Source organism: Centruroides vittatus, unplaced genomic scaffold, assembly GCF_030686945.1.
Source record: "Centruroides vittatus isolate TY-2023 unplaced genomic scaffold, ASM3068694v2 contig_846, whole genome shotgun sequence".
In the NCBI taxonomy this organism is placed as follows: Eukaryota; Metazoa; Arthropoda; class Arachnida; order Scorpiones; family Buthidae; genus Centruroides; species Centruroides vittatus.
In genome coordinates this window covers 142,107-160,320 of record NW_027122551.1, presented here as the reverse complement: position 1 = coordinate 160,320, position 18,214 = coordinate 142,107, and the positions used below count along the sequence as shown (strand labels likewise).

General features: G+C 33.3%; 2 protein-coding genes across 5 annotated transcripts in view; one reads left to right on the top strand and one right to left on the bottom strand.

Annotated features, from left to right (window-relative positions):
- Syx8 (syntaxin 8) overlaps window positions 1-18,214 on the top strand; it is a 274,529-nt gene that overhangs the window by 173,115 nt on the left and 83,200 nt on the right. The window lies entirely within an intron of this gene.
- Window positions 1-18,214, bottom strand: part of LOC136982468 (BAI1-associated protein 3-like) — a 141,504-nt gene that overhangs the window by 41,827 nt on the left and 81,463 nt on the right. For 3 of the 4 annotated variants that reach the window (XM_067278954.1, XM_067278955.1, XM_067278957.1), the window contains exon 2: window positions 14,568-14,655. In XM_067278954.1, coding sequence (XP_067135055.1) covers window positions 14,568-14,655 — 88 coding nt within the window. Of the gene's footprint in view, window positions 1-3,104; window positions 3,322-14,567; window positions 14,656-18,214 lie in introns of those variants that run through there. The other variant, XM_067278956.1, reaches the window with a different exon arrangement.

The window sequence follows — 18,214 nt, the reverse complement described above, 5'->3', positions numbered from 1 at the left end:
TTTTTATCATTTTTAGAATTAAATGAGTTAACTTCTACGTTTCTACACTCGTAACTTTTAATAATGTGTTTAGTTATTTTAAAATATAATGCTGTTTGGATAAGTTCCAACATTCGTCGTACTTTATCTTCATTATTAAAACTTCTACAAAAATGTCTATTCCGACTCTTTTATAAATAAAATAAAAAGTATTTTCCAAGATAGAAAATAAGCTACAAGAAAGAATGTCTCTTTCCAATTATGAAATATTACGAGACCTTAGAACGAAAAATAAAAATAGAAAGAACGAAAATGGAAGAAACTTCGAAGGAAAATAAAAATTGTGGATTTGAGAACTAAAAAACATGTAGAAAAAAAGGAAAAAATATTATTTTCTGTTTCTTCCGAATTTAAAATAGAGAAAATGTAATGAAAGAAACGGCCGAGATAATTAAAAAAAAACAACGAAACGCGTCTAAAGTATTTGGTACCGGATGACCTTTAAAAATTCGAACTTAAAAGCAAAACACTTGCTTCTAATGATTGGTTGATTAGGCCAGAGAAGAGAGAGAAATTGGCACGCCTCATTGTGGGTTGGGTTGAGGGTTTAAAAGCAACGCAACCAGTGGGATATCTGCCAAGAGGATGCCTCCCCTTTAATAAGAAACTGGCTCCTATTTAGGTGAAGAAAACACCGAAAACTCAACAATCCTGTTGGTCAGGCGCGAACTCTCGATTAACTTCATTGTATTTCGTCCGCTAGTGAAAAGTGTAATGAACCCAGTGAATTGAATGGGAGATCTCCCCGTTCCTTCTCTTCTCCGGTCGAGTTATTGGAATAGTTTTAATTGTCCACTTGTAAAGAAAGAGCAAACGTGCTTTTAAAAAATGCTGTAATTTGGTGTTTTGAATATCACCTGTAATTTCGTAATCGCATCTACACCACACGGCTCCCTCTCCAAGTCGATCGGCCATGCTTCCGGTTTCAGGTGGGTTATTTAGGAACGGAAGGAGTATAAAGCGGCGGTGTAGCAAGAGATGAACAAAAGAGGCATACGCCCCGGGCGCTAAATGAGAAAAAGCGTTAGCGTTACAAACTCAATAAATCATTATAAATTTTAGGCTAAAATCAACATTGCAAATGCTAGAAAACGGTTTTAGTTATCATAAACTGCGTTGAAACTTGCATAATAACACACATTTTCTCCTGGTACGGTAACTTTACGATAATAATCTACACATAATTTTAATATAATTTAAAAAATTAAAAAAATAATTCTTTTTATTGGTCATGTTTTTGAGATGGGAGTGGGGAATGGTGGAAACAGGAGCCATTCATCACTACAGCGCATTCATACACTCAAATTCTACAAGTGGTTTTTGTTTATAGGGTTTCGGGGTGGGATAGATGGTAGAGGGTTAACCCCACCTCCACCATACTGTTCAGTTTAATCTTCATGGTCTAACTAGGGACCAGTTTCCCATCATAAAAGTCCTCCCGAGAGATAATTCTTGCATGTGTCGCATTGCCGTATTCAGCTAAACATAAACCTTTTCCTCTCTAGGACTATAAAAAGGTCGGAAATATCGACATTCTACCGTCAAGGGGAGAAAATGCGCGTTAACGATTCGAATTTGGCCAAGGACAAATATTTCAGCGTTTTTTGCCGAAATAGAAAAACAATAGAATCTACTTATGAAATTCTATTCAAATTCGAGGCAGAATTTACACGAATGTTTTGCGCATTATTTCGTTTATTACGTCGTATTAGAAAAGGTAAAAATAAAATCGGCTCTTTCAATTTTCATTCGACGTAGTCAATCGTGCAATTTGTTGTCATAAGGGCGTCGATCGTTGTTAGCATGGACGAAAACAACTCCTATTTAGAAGATAAGGCCCACTCGCAACTCCGGAATTGGAAGGATCGAACGAGATAGAAAAAAAAAAAAAACTAAACTCCGATCTTTCTGAAAGAAGATTCGGAAACTCCTCTCCCGTCTAGCTTTGCATCCTTTAAGTCGAAAGAGAACAAAGCAGAACATTAAGAGGCGTTCGAATCTTGTTGAACCAAACAAATTTCCGGTCGAGTAATTGAGTTCGTTCTTTCCTTCTCTCTCTCCTATACCAGGTATTAACCTCCCGTCGATAGCTGAAAGTTTTGTAATTTCCGAATAACATGGTAACATAGTAACCTATTACACATACAGCTTGGACAGAGAACGATGCGTGGGAAGCAAGCGGGATTTTCAACCACTATTTTTATTAAATGGACTTGTTTCTAACATTCGAACCGCCTGATAAAGGTTTTTAAATTCGTTAAATATTCATATTATGAACGGAAAAACACAACCTTGTGTCGACATCGTTAATAATTATAATATTTCCCGCGTCATTATCGTCCCCGAATAAATTTCTATTTATAGTCGGGAGGGGTATAAGCGTTTGGCGTGACGAGTTCGAACGAGAGGAGGAAGCATCACCGCGTGTGTACAGGTAGAATATTTCTATTTACTTTTCATTCTTTTTCGGATTTAAAAAATATATTGATTTTTATTTTCAGAAAACTGATTGAACTGACGGGCTAGAGTTATTTACAGTTTATCAAAGACTACTTACTTATTAAATTATACCGTAACACAAAGCTACACGTCGGAGATGTAGCTGTATAATTTCGTAGATGATACTGTAATTTATTTATTACACGTGTATTTGTTTCTACTTCTGTAATTGAATTGTATGTGTGCGAATACCTCATATAATACTATGCTTTGTAGCTTTTAACCTGATTCGAATCAGACAAAGCGTAAAGTTTTATAAGGTGACTGACTACATTACGTTAAATATTTTGGTGTAAATTCGAGGATGACGTTAACTATTCGAAACGAACTACAAAGAGAAAGTCATTCCGAGAAGCTAAGTTATAAATAAACCCTACCCGAACGTAACAATCTAAATGTTACTCTACATAAAAACGTCACGTCAGGCCAACACTAATGATATTTCCGACTGTCTGGTTTTTAACACGAGACTTCACTTCTTCCTAATAACAGTTTAGTCGCCTTCGTTTCGTTATAAACTTTAAATAGAACCGGATGTTGGAGGGTTTTTTTAAATGAATTTTTACCTCGTCTTCGACGTCTTCGTTTTGAGATCCGGACGACTTGTATCCGGAATCCAAGATCTCGTTCAATTCTTTGGAATTTTCGATAATTTCGGGTGAATCGACTGCTCCATTGTCTACGGAATTGTTACTTTCTTCCGACATTTTAGCACAGGAGTGACGTTGCTGGAGAGTTGGGTACTTGGATACTTTAGTCGAACGGAGGCGTTTTAAACACGTGATAGAGCCGGGGGTGGAAACGTACACGTCATTACGTACACATAATAGCGCTGTTTCGATGAATAAGTAAGATCTTTAGTCACCCGGCCTACTTGTTGAGATTACTAATGTCAAATATCGTTAGCAATTAAAAAAATAGCTGATATATTAGAAAGCGGTTCCAATCTTCTAACCGAGATCAAACGATGATTGCCGAACTGTAATTACAGACTCGACATGCGTTTACCCAACTTCTTCGTTAAATTTTATATAAACTTTTTTCTAATTTTTTTAAACATCGAAATCTATTCGCAAAGATAAAAATTTAAAACTTTAAATTTATTTATCCTTAAGAAAAATTCGTTTACGTATCGCATTTTACGTGTGGGAAGCGAGCGCTTCGTCACGACAGATTTAAATGTGTTTAGGCGAACGTAATTTAGAAGGTTTTAGCAATATAAATGTAATTTTTTAAACGAAATCGATTTAATGAGCGTTTTAATTTACATAACAAAACATACGTAACAGTTACTAATTACTGAATTAATTTCCTCTCGTTATAACTGTCATACTTGTAATATAGTTAAAGCTACAAGTAACTTATGTAAACGATAGGTTGATACGAGGTACTGAATAAACGAACAGACAATCGAATTATCGTAATGAAGAATTTAAGCGTAACGTAGAAATTACAAAGGTAGTTTATAAACGAAATAATATTTTAATGATCACAAGTTCGAAGCCGTCGTCGTCGTTTCTCGTATTATTTCGTAAGAAATATTTCTTTCAAACGATAACAATAGCTTCCGGTTGTATATAAATTATACCGGACCAAGATAAAATAGTAATTATGTTTAGTCACGCGTTAATTTAAATTATCTTAGAATAAATATTGACATTCTTAAGAAAAATTTATGCATTAAAGATACGAAGTTTTGAAGAAGTTAGCCTGTCGTTTCTATTTTTGTGCAGCCTATTGACAATTATTTCGTTAAAAACGATTGTTTAAATCTGTATAAAATCTAACAATGTAGGCTTATGGAGTTTTGCAGTCGAATCTCCAACACGACAACTTTTTATGTTCCCGTCAATGGCCATTGTTAAGAGGTTTGACTATATAGGTAACGAGTCCAGGCCGTGTACTATACACAAGAGTTTTGGGATTGTTTTACTCTTTCTGTCTTGTGGGCATTGAGAGAGCCTTTTTATCAATGTTTGGTCCAGTTCGATCAGGCCCAAAAGAGGCAGCCGGAGATGGGAACGAGATCCAATATATCCGGGCTAGACCATCTTCCAAAATATTCCACGGGTTTTTCGGGAGTTCCTCATAGCGGTATGCTGACAGGTTAACCGCTCGACAATCCGGCTAGAGAGGGTTTTAGGGGTTTAATCCCATCTATTGGAAAGAATTACAATATGTGAATTAAATAGTATATTATATAAAGCCTTTGTTTATTCTGTATCCGATCAGTTTCTTTTGTGTCTACTGTATCGTGTTATTCTAAATAAATATATTGTAATAATTAATAAATTACTTTATAAAAAAATCCTGCGCATGGGTCTGTAACGAGTACTTTAAGAAAGAAATTGTTCTCTTGTACTGTTCAGTAGCTGAACCGAATAAATAAATAAATAAACAGAGTTCATTTAATCTAGGGCAAAACAAAAAAACTTTAATTTGTAGTTAAGAATGTCGGCGATGTTCTCTATAGAAATTGTAATTACTTGATAAGTCTCTAAGGCACATTTGTTGGAATACCGACTTCATTTGAATACGAAATTGCCTTAAACTGCGAAACAAACGTTAGTTTCTATAATAGAATGCGACATATAAAAATAGTAGTTTGGTAGAAAATTAAATTTTAAAAGAAGGATTAGGAAGGGCGAAACATCGACACATCCCGGAAGAAACAAACGTTCACAAATGGAAATTTTAAACTAATAAATCGAATTCGCTAATATATTATTACAATGGATGGAATTCTTTTAAACTTACTAATCTTCTCGATTCATTCCCGGAAATCACGTGATAATCGACATAGAATTTTGAAAACCAAACTCTTTATAATAAATAAAAATATTTTTGGCTTAAAAATATTTTATTTTTTATTATTATGGTGTAAAGTTTGTTTACTTTGCAATTGTTATATCGACAGCTGGATAGATAACGAGCGGTTAAGATAGCGATCTCGGGAATTTTTAAAAGGGATGATTCGTCCAGATATGCTGAACCCCGTTCCTCACCACCCGGTGGACCTGGCCTAACCCATAACAAGCTTGCTAATAAAAGCTCTCTAGTTTAAAGAATAGATAGTTTAAAGAAATAGATAGTTTAAAGAAAATCTTTTTATCGTCGTTTTTGGCCAAGGATACTTTTTCTTTGTTTACATACTTTGACGTATGTAGGTCATAGACTACAACAAAAGATCGATATACGTGTGTTTTTAACAGTTCTGTGCACACTAGGAAAGGACTTTTGTAACTTTTTTTTGTAATTATTTACAATGTTAAAAGTTTGCAATAGGAACTATGCAATTTTCGACTCACCTCTCAACAACGGACATTTTTAATATTTCCGTCAGTGCCATTACTTTTTGGAAGTTTCCGGATAATTTCAATTTTAAAATCGTTAGACTGGATTTTTAAATTACTAATCGAGATTTTCGTTTCTAATGAAAGAGCAAAAATAATAATTGTTTTGCATTTAGAAATTTCAATATTTCCTTCGTTTACCAGAAGCCCAGCAGCGTCCCAAATGGGCCTTAAAGAAACTCGCATCCACCACTCGCAATTATTAACGATATTTAACATAAATAATTGAAAAAAAAGAGTTAAAAATATGCGGAATAAATTAGTGGCGAAGTGTTCCAAAGTAATTTAGATAAGCTTTTGTTAATTATAAACAGTACATTTTATCTAACTCCACTTCAAAGTAAATTTTTCTTCTCTTTATAATGGGTAAAGTGGAATATTTACTTCGGAATAATTTTCAATTCTTGTATAAGATTACAATTGGCGCTGATAAACGAATTGTTGGGTTAAATTTAAAAAAAAATAATGGCGGCAACTTGGCCGCATTTCTTTATGCAGCGAGAGTGTAGCGAAATGACGTCACGAGCAGTGTTGGCCAATTAGAAACCAGTTTCAGTGTGTTCGCTGTAAAGCGCTTCTCGAGCGATGCATAAAGAAACGCGGGGCTTTTTTATTATGTACAGCAGCGCCATCTGTCGAATAATTTTTCTGCTTTTTTTACTCTTTTTCCCTACAGATATTTGAAGAAAGTTCTTCCATACTTATCGGTCATATTGCAAGTCTGGACAAACCCCGAGATAGGTACTGAAGTATTGAGGACGTTTATTTCAGACGGCCTTAAGGAATATAAAGGACAGGGCACGACATATCTGGGAGAAGCCACTCCCATAAAAGTCCTGGAGCCATGTTCGATCCTGGGTTCCCTAGAGCAGTAGCCTTAACCGCTCTTTCATTCTGCCGTCCTTTTTAATAGTATGAAACGATATAATACAAATTTTGAGTAAAGCAATAGGCTACAGCCTACTATAATAAACAATATTGTATATACAATATACAACAAATTACTGACAGAATTTTATTTTTCTGAAATAAACGTCCAATTCCATTTATAACAGGAAACAACAAAGGAAAACCGTTACGTGTTCTTTGCATCGGTTCGCACATAGGCACGCAAAAACTGAAAATCAATTTCTGTTTATATCGCCGATTGCAGATTCAATGGTATTTGTTCTGTTGTCGTGGATCTATGCTTCATTTTATTTCTGCTTTTTTAGCACAAGGAAATCCGTCAGTGCCATTACTTTTTGGAAGTTTCCGGATAATTTAAATTTTAAAATCGTTAAACTGGATTTTTAAATTACTAATCGGGATTTTCGTTTCTAATGAAAGAGCAAAATTAATAATTGTTTTGCATTTAGAAATTTCAATATTTCCTTCGTTTACCGTCCCAAATGGGCCTTAAAGAAACTCGCATCCACCACAATTATTAACGATATTTAACATGAATAAGGAGCCACTCCCATAAAAGTTCTTCAATAGGATTCATCTGTGGAGAATATGATGTTATTAAATAAAACCTTGAAAATCGGCACTGAATATCATCGCAATTTCTTTGTAAAATAGAGCTGGCGGAAATACAGTATTAACAACGTTAAAACACGTAAACAGATAATAAAAATATCTTCTCTACTCGCCATGTCCTGAACATCATCACGATTTCTTTGGCACTGAACAATAACCTGTCTATCGCAATTGTTCGATAGACAGGTTATTGTTTGCGCAGATGCGATCCCTAGTATTTAAGAGGCTGTTATAATAAAAAGAAAAAAATATGACAAGGCTCCCTCTGTCGCATAGCAGAAGAGTTAACTTTTTTTTTTTTTTTTTTTTTGATGGAAACAACCGCATGCAAGTCAGCCATGTCGTTTTCTCGTGAAGTCCACGTGTAAAGTTATTTATTTCAATAAAAAGTAAAAGAAACCTTGGCAAAATTTATTTTCCAGATCCATTATTTATTTAGATTTACAATAATACGAACATTTTAAATATGGAAACAATCATTAAAACATAGAATAGAGTAATAATTTGCGTAGGCCTACAATAGATTTACAATAAATTGTAAAATTCAATAGGTGTACAGGAATTCAGCTATTAAACTGCTCTTCTGATTTGTAGCGACGAATTCATCAATTAGAGAAAAAAAGTCCACTTCTGCAGCAATATCTTTTTCAATGGCCAAGAAAGTGAAGAAAGTCTCTCTTGACACATTGTTAATTGGAGGTAGCTTGATCGATTTTAACTTTGAAAATGATCGTTCTGCGAATGCAACAGATACCGGCACGGTTATATTCTCAACAGTTACCAATTTGATGATTTAAATACTAAAATATACTATCAAATTTGCTAGCCCTCTGCAAGCACGAGGCCCTAGGCGAGTTGCCTGTTTTGCCTAAATGAAGGGCAGTTAAGTGTTGCGTTTAAATTTCGGCAAATATTCGTGATGTTTATTGTGCAGATTTATACAGTTTCATCAAAAGAAAGAAACAAAAACAGAAAAATAATTCTGAGTTTGTAAACATGCTAATGATCAGGCTTAGCACTTTCGTTTATTAATCTCGAATCGAGAGCTGTGATAATTTTTTATCTCTATCGTGTTAGGTTGGTTTCTTTCAGATCTACAAATTGAATAACTTTTTCTTATACAGTATTATAACCTTTTAACCTCATCTTAATGCCATCAGCAGTTCAGGAATTATCTGCTTTATGATTTCATACAGTGTAAAAGACATTTCCAGCTTCTGTTGCCTCTATTCTATTTCGCATAATGTCGAGTGCCTTTACTAAATCAAGTAAACATTGCATTCATTATTGTAAGCCGTTCGCAAATTCTTGGAATTTTAATTGTCCATCGTGAAATCTGTGTACCAATTCTTGCAATCTTTGTGGGAATAATTGCAAAAAACTTAATTTTAGAATGCATAATTTTTGTCCGTGAACGTGTTTGTTAAATTCTGCAACAGAATGCATAAATGGGCATAATATTATTTTTTTAAAAATAACACAAGTGCATTTATTCTTTGTCCAGACAAAATTAATCACCGAACATATTCAATCAAATTGATGCGACATATAAAAATCACCAGAGGATTTCGTCGATCAAACGTTATTATTGGATTAGGAGAAAGCGCGTTTAAACATATTCGACCGTTTTCATGTTTGTCGTAGAGCTTTTAATCTAATCGATATTCTTTTTCTGCCTTTATTAAAGCTAATAAAGACGGGAAAAATATTGACATCTTTACTCTCTTCACGTTTTTCGCCTGAATTACGAAAAAATTAAATAATTTCCACAAAGATGATGCTTTTTTTAAATATAAACAGTGAAGTCATCTTATGACGGAATCACTTGGGAGCTGAAGCGTTAAAACTCCCAAGTGATTAAAACTTTTTGTTAATGTTGTTAAAACATACCAAATGTATTAAAAACCCTCTATTCACGTTACAAATTAAAAAAGTGTCGGTTTTGTGGATATCTTTTTTCCATAACACTGCTCATTTCGTAGCACAAGCGACTTACTGGGTAAGTCTGTAAGACTGCTGTTTCGTGGCAGTTGCAACTGCCACGAAACAGTGCCAAAAACAGTTGTAAATTCCAGAAATTAGATCAACTTGCTTCTGGGTACAGAAGCAAGTTGATATAATTTCTTCGACGTCTTTTAATATCAACATCCTTGGCTTCGCCTCGTAGATTTTTAAAAACATTCTATGTCTTTTTCCAAATTTCTTTATCTGGAACTTGTATTGTTTATTGGAAGTTTTAGAGTTTTCTTCCAAAAAAAAAACCTTGATGATGGAGTATTCTTGGGTCTTATTGCAGTGAACTGTTCACATGATGTCATTTATTATTACTCCGACGATGTGTGCGTAATAAAGTAAAATTCCGGTACTTTTCCTTTTCTGCGGTCTATCGCATCATGGAAGATTAATCAGGGAGTACTTGCCGCTCGACTTAATTAGTCTTTATAATTAAAATGAACGAAGCAACATGAAGTTTTGACCCCACGATCCGGATACCACGGGAAACGATCTCGGATCCCCAGACAGACATCTGACGCCTTAAACGGTCATCCGGCCATCATACACTCAATAGAATAGAGATACAATCTTGTTTATCAAACCTAAACACCTGTTATAATACAATGTAATAATTCTCTTTTATATTTTTGCAACTCATATTGATTAAAATTATAGATTGATAAACAAATAAATACGCGAAAAATTTAATGCTTAAGAGCAAACTGACATGATATTCTCTCAATGCATAATAGAAATGCTATTTTAGTATGAAAAAAATCTGAACAATGGAGCATAGCTTAAGGTCGTTGTCCTTAAAAGATTTTGGAATAGCGGAACAGATATCTAACATCTGGATATTCGACTGGTTGTAAACAGTCGTCCGTAACCAATAGAAAGTATAAATACGAAAAAATAATCAATAATAATCATTTTGTAACCTATTCATTTGGCATCATCATGGTTATTGTTTTAAATCTATAATTAAAAATAGAAATGAAATGAACGTTGTTAGCAATCTGAATTCAATAAGGAACAGCTGGTTCGTCGAGCTTTACTGATTTTGGGAGTATTAAATAATAACAATCAGCAAAAATAATCTGTAATTACAGTAAAATCTATCAACGTGAACATCTTAAAATGTTAAGGAATAACCTAAATTATAACTGTGTATTAATTCACAAACACAAGGTGCGTTATTTTTTCAACACTAGGCGAGATTCCATTTTATTTAGTTGATACAGGTTACATGCATGATACTACGTTTCGGGCAATGTCCCTCTTCAGTCAACTAAATATCAAAATTCATACATAAATTTTCTTATAATAGGTTAACATAAAGGTATATTAAATCAATAATTTGCGTAACATACCACAGGGCTTTATCTAATTGATTTAATATACCCTTATGTTAGGCTATTATAAGAAAATTTATGTATGAATTTTGATATTTAGTTGACTGAAGAGGGACATTGCCCGAAACGTGGTACCATGCATGTAACCTGTATCAATTAAATAAAATGGAATCTCGCCTAGTGTTGAAAAAATAACGTACCTTGTGTTTGTGAATTAACAGAATTAAACAACACGGTTTCAGAAGAACAATAACTGTGTATAATAATAATGTAATAAACAAATATCACATTTAAGGATGTGAATCGGAATGATATTTTCATTAGTTTAGTGCACTAAAATTGATTCATACAAGTCATCCATCGTTGAGGTATGAGGGACAGTTCCTGGCGACACCATTACTTAAGTTCTCGGAATCTGTCAAAGTTGAATTATTGAATTGATTTATTAATGCTAAAAATAAATTTATACTGTGTTATTAATCGATAACAAAAAAATATTTGATATATTAATTAAATATCCGAAGAAATAAACGCGACTAAAAAATACAAGTTTAATCGAATACGAAAAAATGAGAAAGAATGTAGGCATTTCTTTCAGAATATTTGGATTATTTTATCATTAAAATCTGTTTTCTGATTCTCTGATTAATGTTGCCTTTAATAATTACTGTTAAGACTCACGAAATAACATGAACAGAAAATTTTCGCTTCGAGCGATTCGGAATCGAGCTCCAGCCGATGTTACTCGGCAATACTTTTTTGGGCCAGATAAGAACCTGACCCGTCGTCAAATCTCTTATCTCGCCATCTGGATGCCCTACTGCGGACCTTGCCAATCCCGTGATTAGTTTGTTTAAAAAATCTTTTATTGCTTAAATGATCGTACTAAAGTTGCTACGATATTAAGAATGCGCCACTTATTAATATTGTATACATGCTAAATACTATTTATTTCGTAGGGCATTGAATCTGTCTCACATAGCATATTGCATATGAGTTACTTACTTAACCTGCTTCAAGTTCGTGTTTTTTTTTTTTTTTTTTTTTTTTTTGACGGTCTGGATCTGTAATTCGATTGGTTGGTCAGAACAGATGACAAAACGAGAACAGGAATGGCGTATTAACATTTCAATAACGGTTGATTTAATGTGATTTTACTTGTCTTCGGCAGTTCATAACCTTATGACAACTTTAAGTACCATTAAATAATCTCATGTTTGATATCTGCTCTAGCTTCTATTTCTGAATTGAATGTAAAATTATCATAAAATTGTTTAATTATATTTGATTACAATGAGTTACTGAATTGGAAGAAGGTTCCTTTCATTATATTATTGTTGAAAAAAGTGGGATAAGACTGTTCAATTTCAGTGTCATTTCGATTTGTGTCTTTCAACGTATAGTAGACTACTAAAAATACAAATAAATTGGCTATTTCTGAAAATCAGAAATCTAGTAAATTCTATTTATTTTTTAAATGTGATAAGATGGTAAATTCTGCTTAAAAATCCCTTTTCGATCGTTAAACAAATCTCTCTCTGATCTAAAGACGTCTTCTTTTATAACGTCTTCACATTGATTGAAACCGTCCCATTAATTAAGTTCATGTGTTTCCATCATATAAATTTTACTTAAATTTCATTTTTTTTTCTGAGTGGAAAAATAAGTTTTGAAATTTTAAACCAATCTATCAACTTTATTGTTATAATCAATTTAGTGCCTTCGAACAGCCTGTAGTGAACCGGTTTTACGATTAAATTTAATTATGGAAAAATTACTTAAAATAAATTCGCTTAAAAAATCTATACAATGTATAGCCCTGTACAGAGTGTGGAAAATGAGACGAGATTGAAGATCTTTCTCATCCAGAAAGTCTCCCTTATGTAAAGCGGGACAAACACTACCCGATTTTGCTGCCCAACATGATCTGTTGGCCGATTTTGACGTCACAAAGCTTGTTACTGAACAAGTAAGTTGAATTATATTGGTTTTCCGAAAACGACAACTTGTTGCCACCAACAATCAATCAGAGAACGTCTCTTGATAGAGGCGACCATTTTTGTTTGGAAATGCTGCAACACGTGACTGATTACTAGAGGAAAATGTTGCCTAATGTTAGTTTTCCTCACAAGTTTTTCAGGGCAACAACCCGTCCGTCAAACCAGCAAAATCGTGTAGTGTTTAAGAGGAGTTTCCGAAGGAGAATACAGGAATATGTTTAGAATACAGTATGTTTCGTTCATCTCTGCCTGACTATTGTGACGTGAAGTGGCAATAGCCAGAATATAAGCTGTATACAATTGTAAAGCACATCTCGGATTGCAGTTCTGTATTCTCTTTAAATGATTCAGAACCCATTCATGCACACACACCTAGTTCCCGGCAGATTTGCGAAACAAGCTGAAGACTAAACCTAAACAACAGTCATGCAAACTGCATGATTTATTTTTCTATAAAATCCTGCCCTTGTAATTCAATAGAATAATCGGAAATTATTCAGATTTTATTAAATTTATATACGATTTAAGTTAGTTTAAAATTTATTACTCTTACGTCCTCTAAGAAAATCTGCCGATGCGGAGGATGTGATTGGAAAAAGAAATAAAAATTTACAGTTAGCACAAATAAAGACAGCCCAACATGAAATACTTTGGGTACAAATCTAACATTTCGTATACTTCCGTATGACAAAAGAAACAGTTTGGAATTTCTGTAAATTCAATAAATATTTAAAAAACTAATACGCTACAATAGATTCTTCACTGAAGATAAAAGCGTCTTCAGTTACAATGAGGTGAGATATAAAAAAACTGATAGGAGCTTCTCCAGTGGAAATAAATGGATTCTCCTACAGGTATTCAAGTAATCTAGGCTTTAAAGCAAAGTCACCTAAGAAATTCTATCAAAAGTAAAAATGATAACGAAAGTGTTTTCTCACGTCGAAAACACTTTTCTTATCGCTCGAACAATGTATTTTTGATGGAATTTTAAAAATATAAAATAGCATTTATAGACTTTGGGCTCCAACTCTATTAGAACCGATTACAGAAACAAATCTAGACCTAAGCCATGGTTTAGACATACTTCTATTCAAGTTTAAGCTATGGCTTTTGACAAAATCAACAATAGTCAATCATTTATAATTTGCCAAAAAGAAGGATTAAAAACATAGAGGGTGGCCTAAGCGTGGTTTACACTAGACCTCGTTTCTGTAATCTCTCATAAAGAGCTGAAACCTTTCGGAATAAATTGGCGCTCATGAACGTCATCGCTTGTTCGATTTTCAAACAACATAGAAAATACGAAAACGCAAGGGTTACAGCTACTCAACCCTATTAACTCAGTTCTCGCCAAAATACAGGGCACATTGTCTGGTAAACTATACCAGGAAACGTGCCCAATATTTTTATTTGCTTTGTCACTCATTTAAAACGGGCTATGCTATTGGATTACTTATCCAGCTGCATTAAATCTATAGATTGGTTAAAGTGTCATCCACTAATCTTTCGGTTACAATCGGGAGTCTAAGAAGTGTGCTTACCTTCGTTCTTCTATTATATCGAAATGAAGCAAACGATGGACGTTCTTAACACTAATTTCATCGATTATTGTTATCAGCGCTATACATATAAACGATATGTAATAAAATAATATATATATATCTTAGAATGAGGTTCAATTAAATATTTATAGTTTGAAATTTAAAACTTGACTATAAATATTTAATTGAACCTCTCAAAATATAATTGAAAGCTTATAGTCAAGTTTTAAATTCAATAATTTAGTTAATTTAAGAGGTAATAATTACTTCTCTGGCTACTTGCAATCTTCGATTTTCTTGTTTCCACGAGAGGGCCGTGAAACTTTCAAAAAAGTTTCCATCCGATTCTTGTACCCTGTTACGAGATAATACGAAAAAGTTATTTTTAAAATATTCACTGGAGAAAATTTATTGTTTATTAATTTTGAATCGCAATTTCGTTATTTCAAAAACCGAACAAACTTATCAAGTTAAAAACATAATGAGCATGACTCCTTAACAAAAGTCTTAATGATGATTTTGGACACCCCAAACATTTTAAAAGTTACACTATTCATAGACTTTGTAATCCATTTCCTCTTCAGTAGCTTCATGATTTTATGTATAGAGCAGGGATGGGCAACCTTTTTCTATGTAAAGGCCGCATACAAGAGAAAAGAGAGAGAGAGAGAAAAAAAAAATGCCGGTAAATCACAATTATTTATTCATATATAACTATAAATTAGCATATGTATACTTAATTTAGATTCTGGATCTGATGTAAACGTAATATATCGGAAATATTTGGTTAAATATCTGTCACTGCTAGTTTTAAATTAGTTTCGATGTGTGTTACCCGGTTTTTTGTTTTAATTTTTACTAAATTCATTGCAGAAAAACCATTCACATACATAAGTTGTAGAAATAACGTTTGAATTTTTGCTGTATACTTCCTTAGGCTAGGAAATTGATATATTTATTCATATTTTATGCGACGCGGGCTGCAAAAAATATTAATGCGGACCGATCCCTGGTATAGAGCATGCTCAGAAATTACTACGGTGTTGTAGAAACTCCAGTAAGAGAAATACCACAATTCTCAGCGGGGTTTGCAAATACCCCACAGTATTAATCACGTTTAAAAAAATTTATAAATATTTATTTAGTTTTTTTATTTTTAAAATAAATATAATTTGAGTACATTTATTATTTATAATATAAATATTTTTTTTATTCCCGTTTATTATTATAAGTTTATTTTAATTAGTTTTATTTCTTTACAAATTCATAATGGCTGACTTCAATAAACAAACTGAGAGGATACGGAACATATTAAGTTGCTTGTCAGTTGCAGTGAGTGCCAAAGTACAATATCAGCTAATGAATCAGAGTGACAAAGATTCTTGAAAAAAACAATTTAGATTTTTACTATTGGTTTTAGAAAAAGATCTAATGTAATGAGTTTTGATAAATGTTGTTTTTTATTTTCATGTATTTATGTACTAATGTAATATGTAATCATACTTGAATATAATCATATGTATAATGAGATGCCTTTACCAAATAAATGAGTAACACTTCATGCATTTTTACTTATATGCTTCATTGACAAAAATAAAAGTTGGGGTGGACAAACACCCCATTGCATTAATGGCGGAAAAAAAGCCACTGCACTAACGCAGGGTTAATCGCCAGAGGTCGCGTTAAAAAAAGAACGATGATATCGGAGGATTTCCCCAAAAATTGCCCCGAAGAAAAATATCTGAAGTCAACATTGTATATGGAGATCCCCTAATTCAAATTTGCCTCGGCCTCATGAAGCTAAAATACGCCACTGACCTCTATTATTATAGTTCAACTTACACTATTTCCTTACACTATTTCATAAACGGCAGATTTTTTACTTCTACAAATACATTTTCTACGTTTATCATTTAGATTTTCCATCATTTTTATTATACAGTACTGTATATTAATTTTGTAGGTCCGAGGTCGATTCAGAAAGACCCTATTCGTGCCCATTAATATTCGAATCCAATCTGGTATTTTAATTAATTAAGTTCTGCTCTTCTCTGAAATCTAGGGTCCTCAAACAAGGAGCCAAATTTAAATTCTGATATTCTTACCAAAATAATGAGTTTATAAAAGATTGGTGGAAACCTAAGCAATTGCCTTTTTTGCGCGTCTGTCCAAAAATTGCATGGAAACATGTTGCTTCGTTGAGTGCTGTCCATTTGTGACTAAATCAGTGTTTTTCACCTTTTTTTTTTATCTCACGGCACACTTGGCCTTATAATTAAATTTCCGCTGCACAAATTTACGCGGAAAAAATCACGTGATTTAAAGTTGTGTTTGTAAACATTCTATCGCCACATTACTTGCCACTTAACCTAATTCTTTTGGTCTATATTTTTTGTGAATTAAATAAAACAGTATTGTTATTCTTTAAAATAGCAGCAGGTTACAACAATGCAGAAAGACCTCGTTTAGTATATCCTCGATTAACGCTGATTCGATATAACTCGGTATGTTCGAAACCTAAAAAAAAAGTTCAAAATTTACGCCGATTCAAATTATCACAGCATTTCATTGATTCGTATATAACACGATGATTCCCAAACACGAACCAATCAGCAAAAGATGGCAATTCGTCGTAGCGCTGTACTTTCCTTAAATCTATGTTTGTTTGGTGCAATTTTGGAAAAAATATAACATCATATATTTGATATAACATCATTATGATGTTATATTTTTTCCAAAATTGCACCAAACTAATTTGTTATATACTATCGACTTGGGTTGGCAAGAATTAACTAATAAATGCGTGGACGAAGTGTGGAAGAAGATATGGCTGGCGGTATCCAAGAATTCTCAACGAGAAGAATCTATCGCTGTATCGATACAGCAGGACTAGGAGATGTAGCAGGATATTGAGGAGTTACTGCAGGTTTCTGGTGAGAACTTTAACAACGACGACCTTCAAGAACTGGCAGAACAAGGAATTCGTGTAGAACTGGAAAATAGAGGTCTTGAAAACGAACAACCCAAAGAATTTCTTACAGATTTGCTTAGTGAAAGTTTGGAAACGATAACCGAAATCGTTGATCAAACTGTAGTGCAAGGATGGGCAACCTGCGGTCCTCGGGCTGCATGCGGCCCACAGGAATATTTTTTTCGGCTCGTGTCGCTTAAAATATGAATAAATATATCAATTATTTATTATTTATTAATATATCAATAATCCCAGCTTAAGGGAGTATGCGGCAAAAATTCAAACGTTATTTTCTACAACTTATATATGTGAACAATTTTTCCTGCAATGAATTTTGTAAAAATTAAAACAAGTCACCAGCTAACAAACACATCGAAACTAATTTAAAATTAGCAGTGACTAATATTCAACCAAATATTTTCGATATATTACGTTTACATCAGTTCCAGAAGGTAAAGTAAGTATATCTATGCTAATTTATAATTATATATGAATAAATAATTGTGATTTACCGACTTTTTTTCCCTCTTTTTTTTCTTGTATGCGGCCCGCGTCAGTTCAAAAGTTTTGAAATGCGGCCCTTACATAGAAAAGGATTGCCCATTTCTGCTGTAGTGAATGATCCAGATTTTGAAAGGAATGCAAAAGCATAACGAAGCGCTTTGGATGCGATCTCTTGCTACCGACGAAAGAAAAAGAAAGCGACAAATGATCATCACTAGACGAGTTCATCGCAAAAAAATCAAGAATTTCAGAAGAGCCAGGACTCGTCACAAAAAATGAACTTTACATTCCTGTGTGCATGTTTATGTGTTATTTAACAAATATTATTATGCAAATTAATATAAAATAACTTAAAGTAAAATTTGTTTATTTTTGGTCGCGTCCTCGTTTAACACTGTTCCATTTAGCGTTTTGTTTCTAGGAACGTATCCCCCGCCTT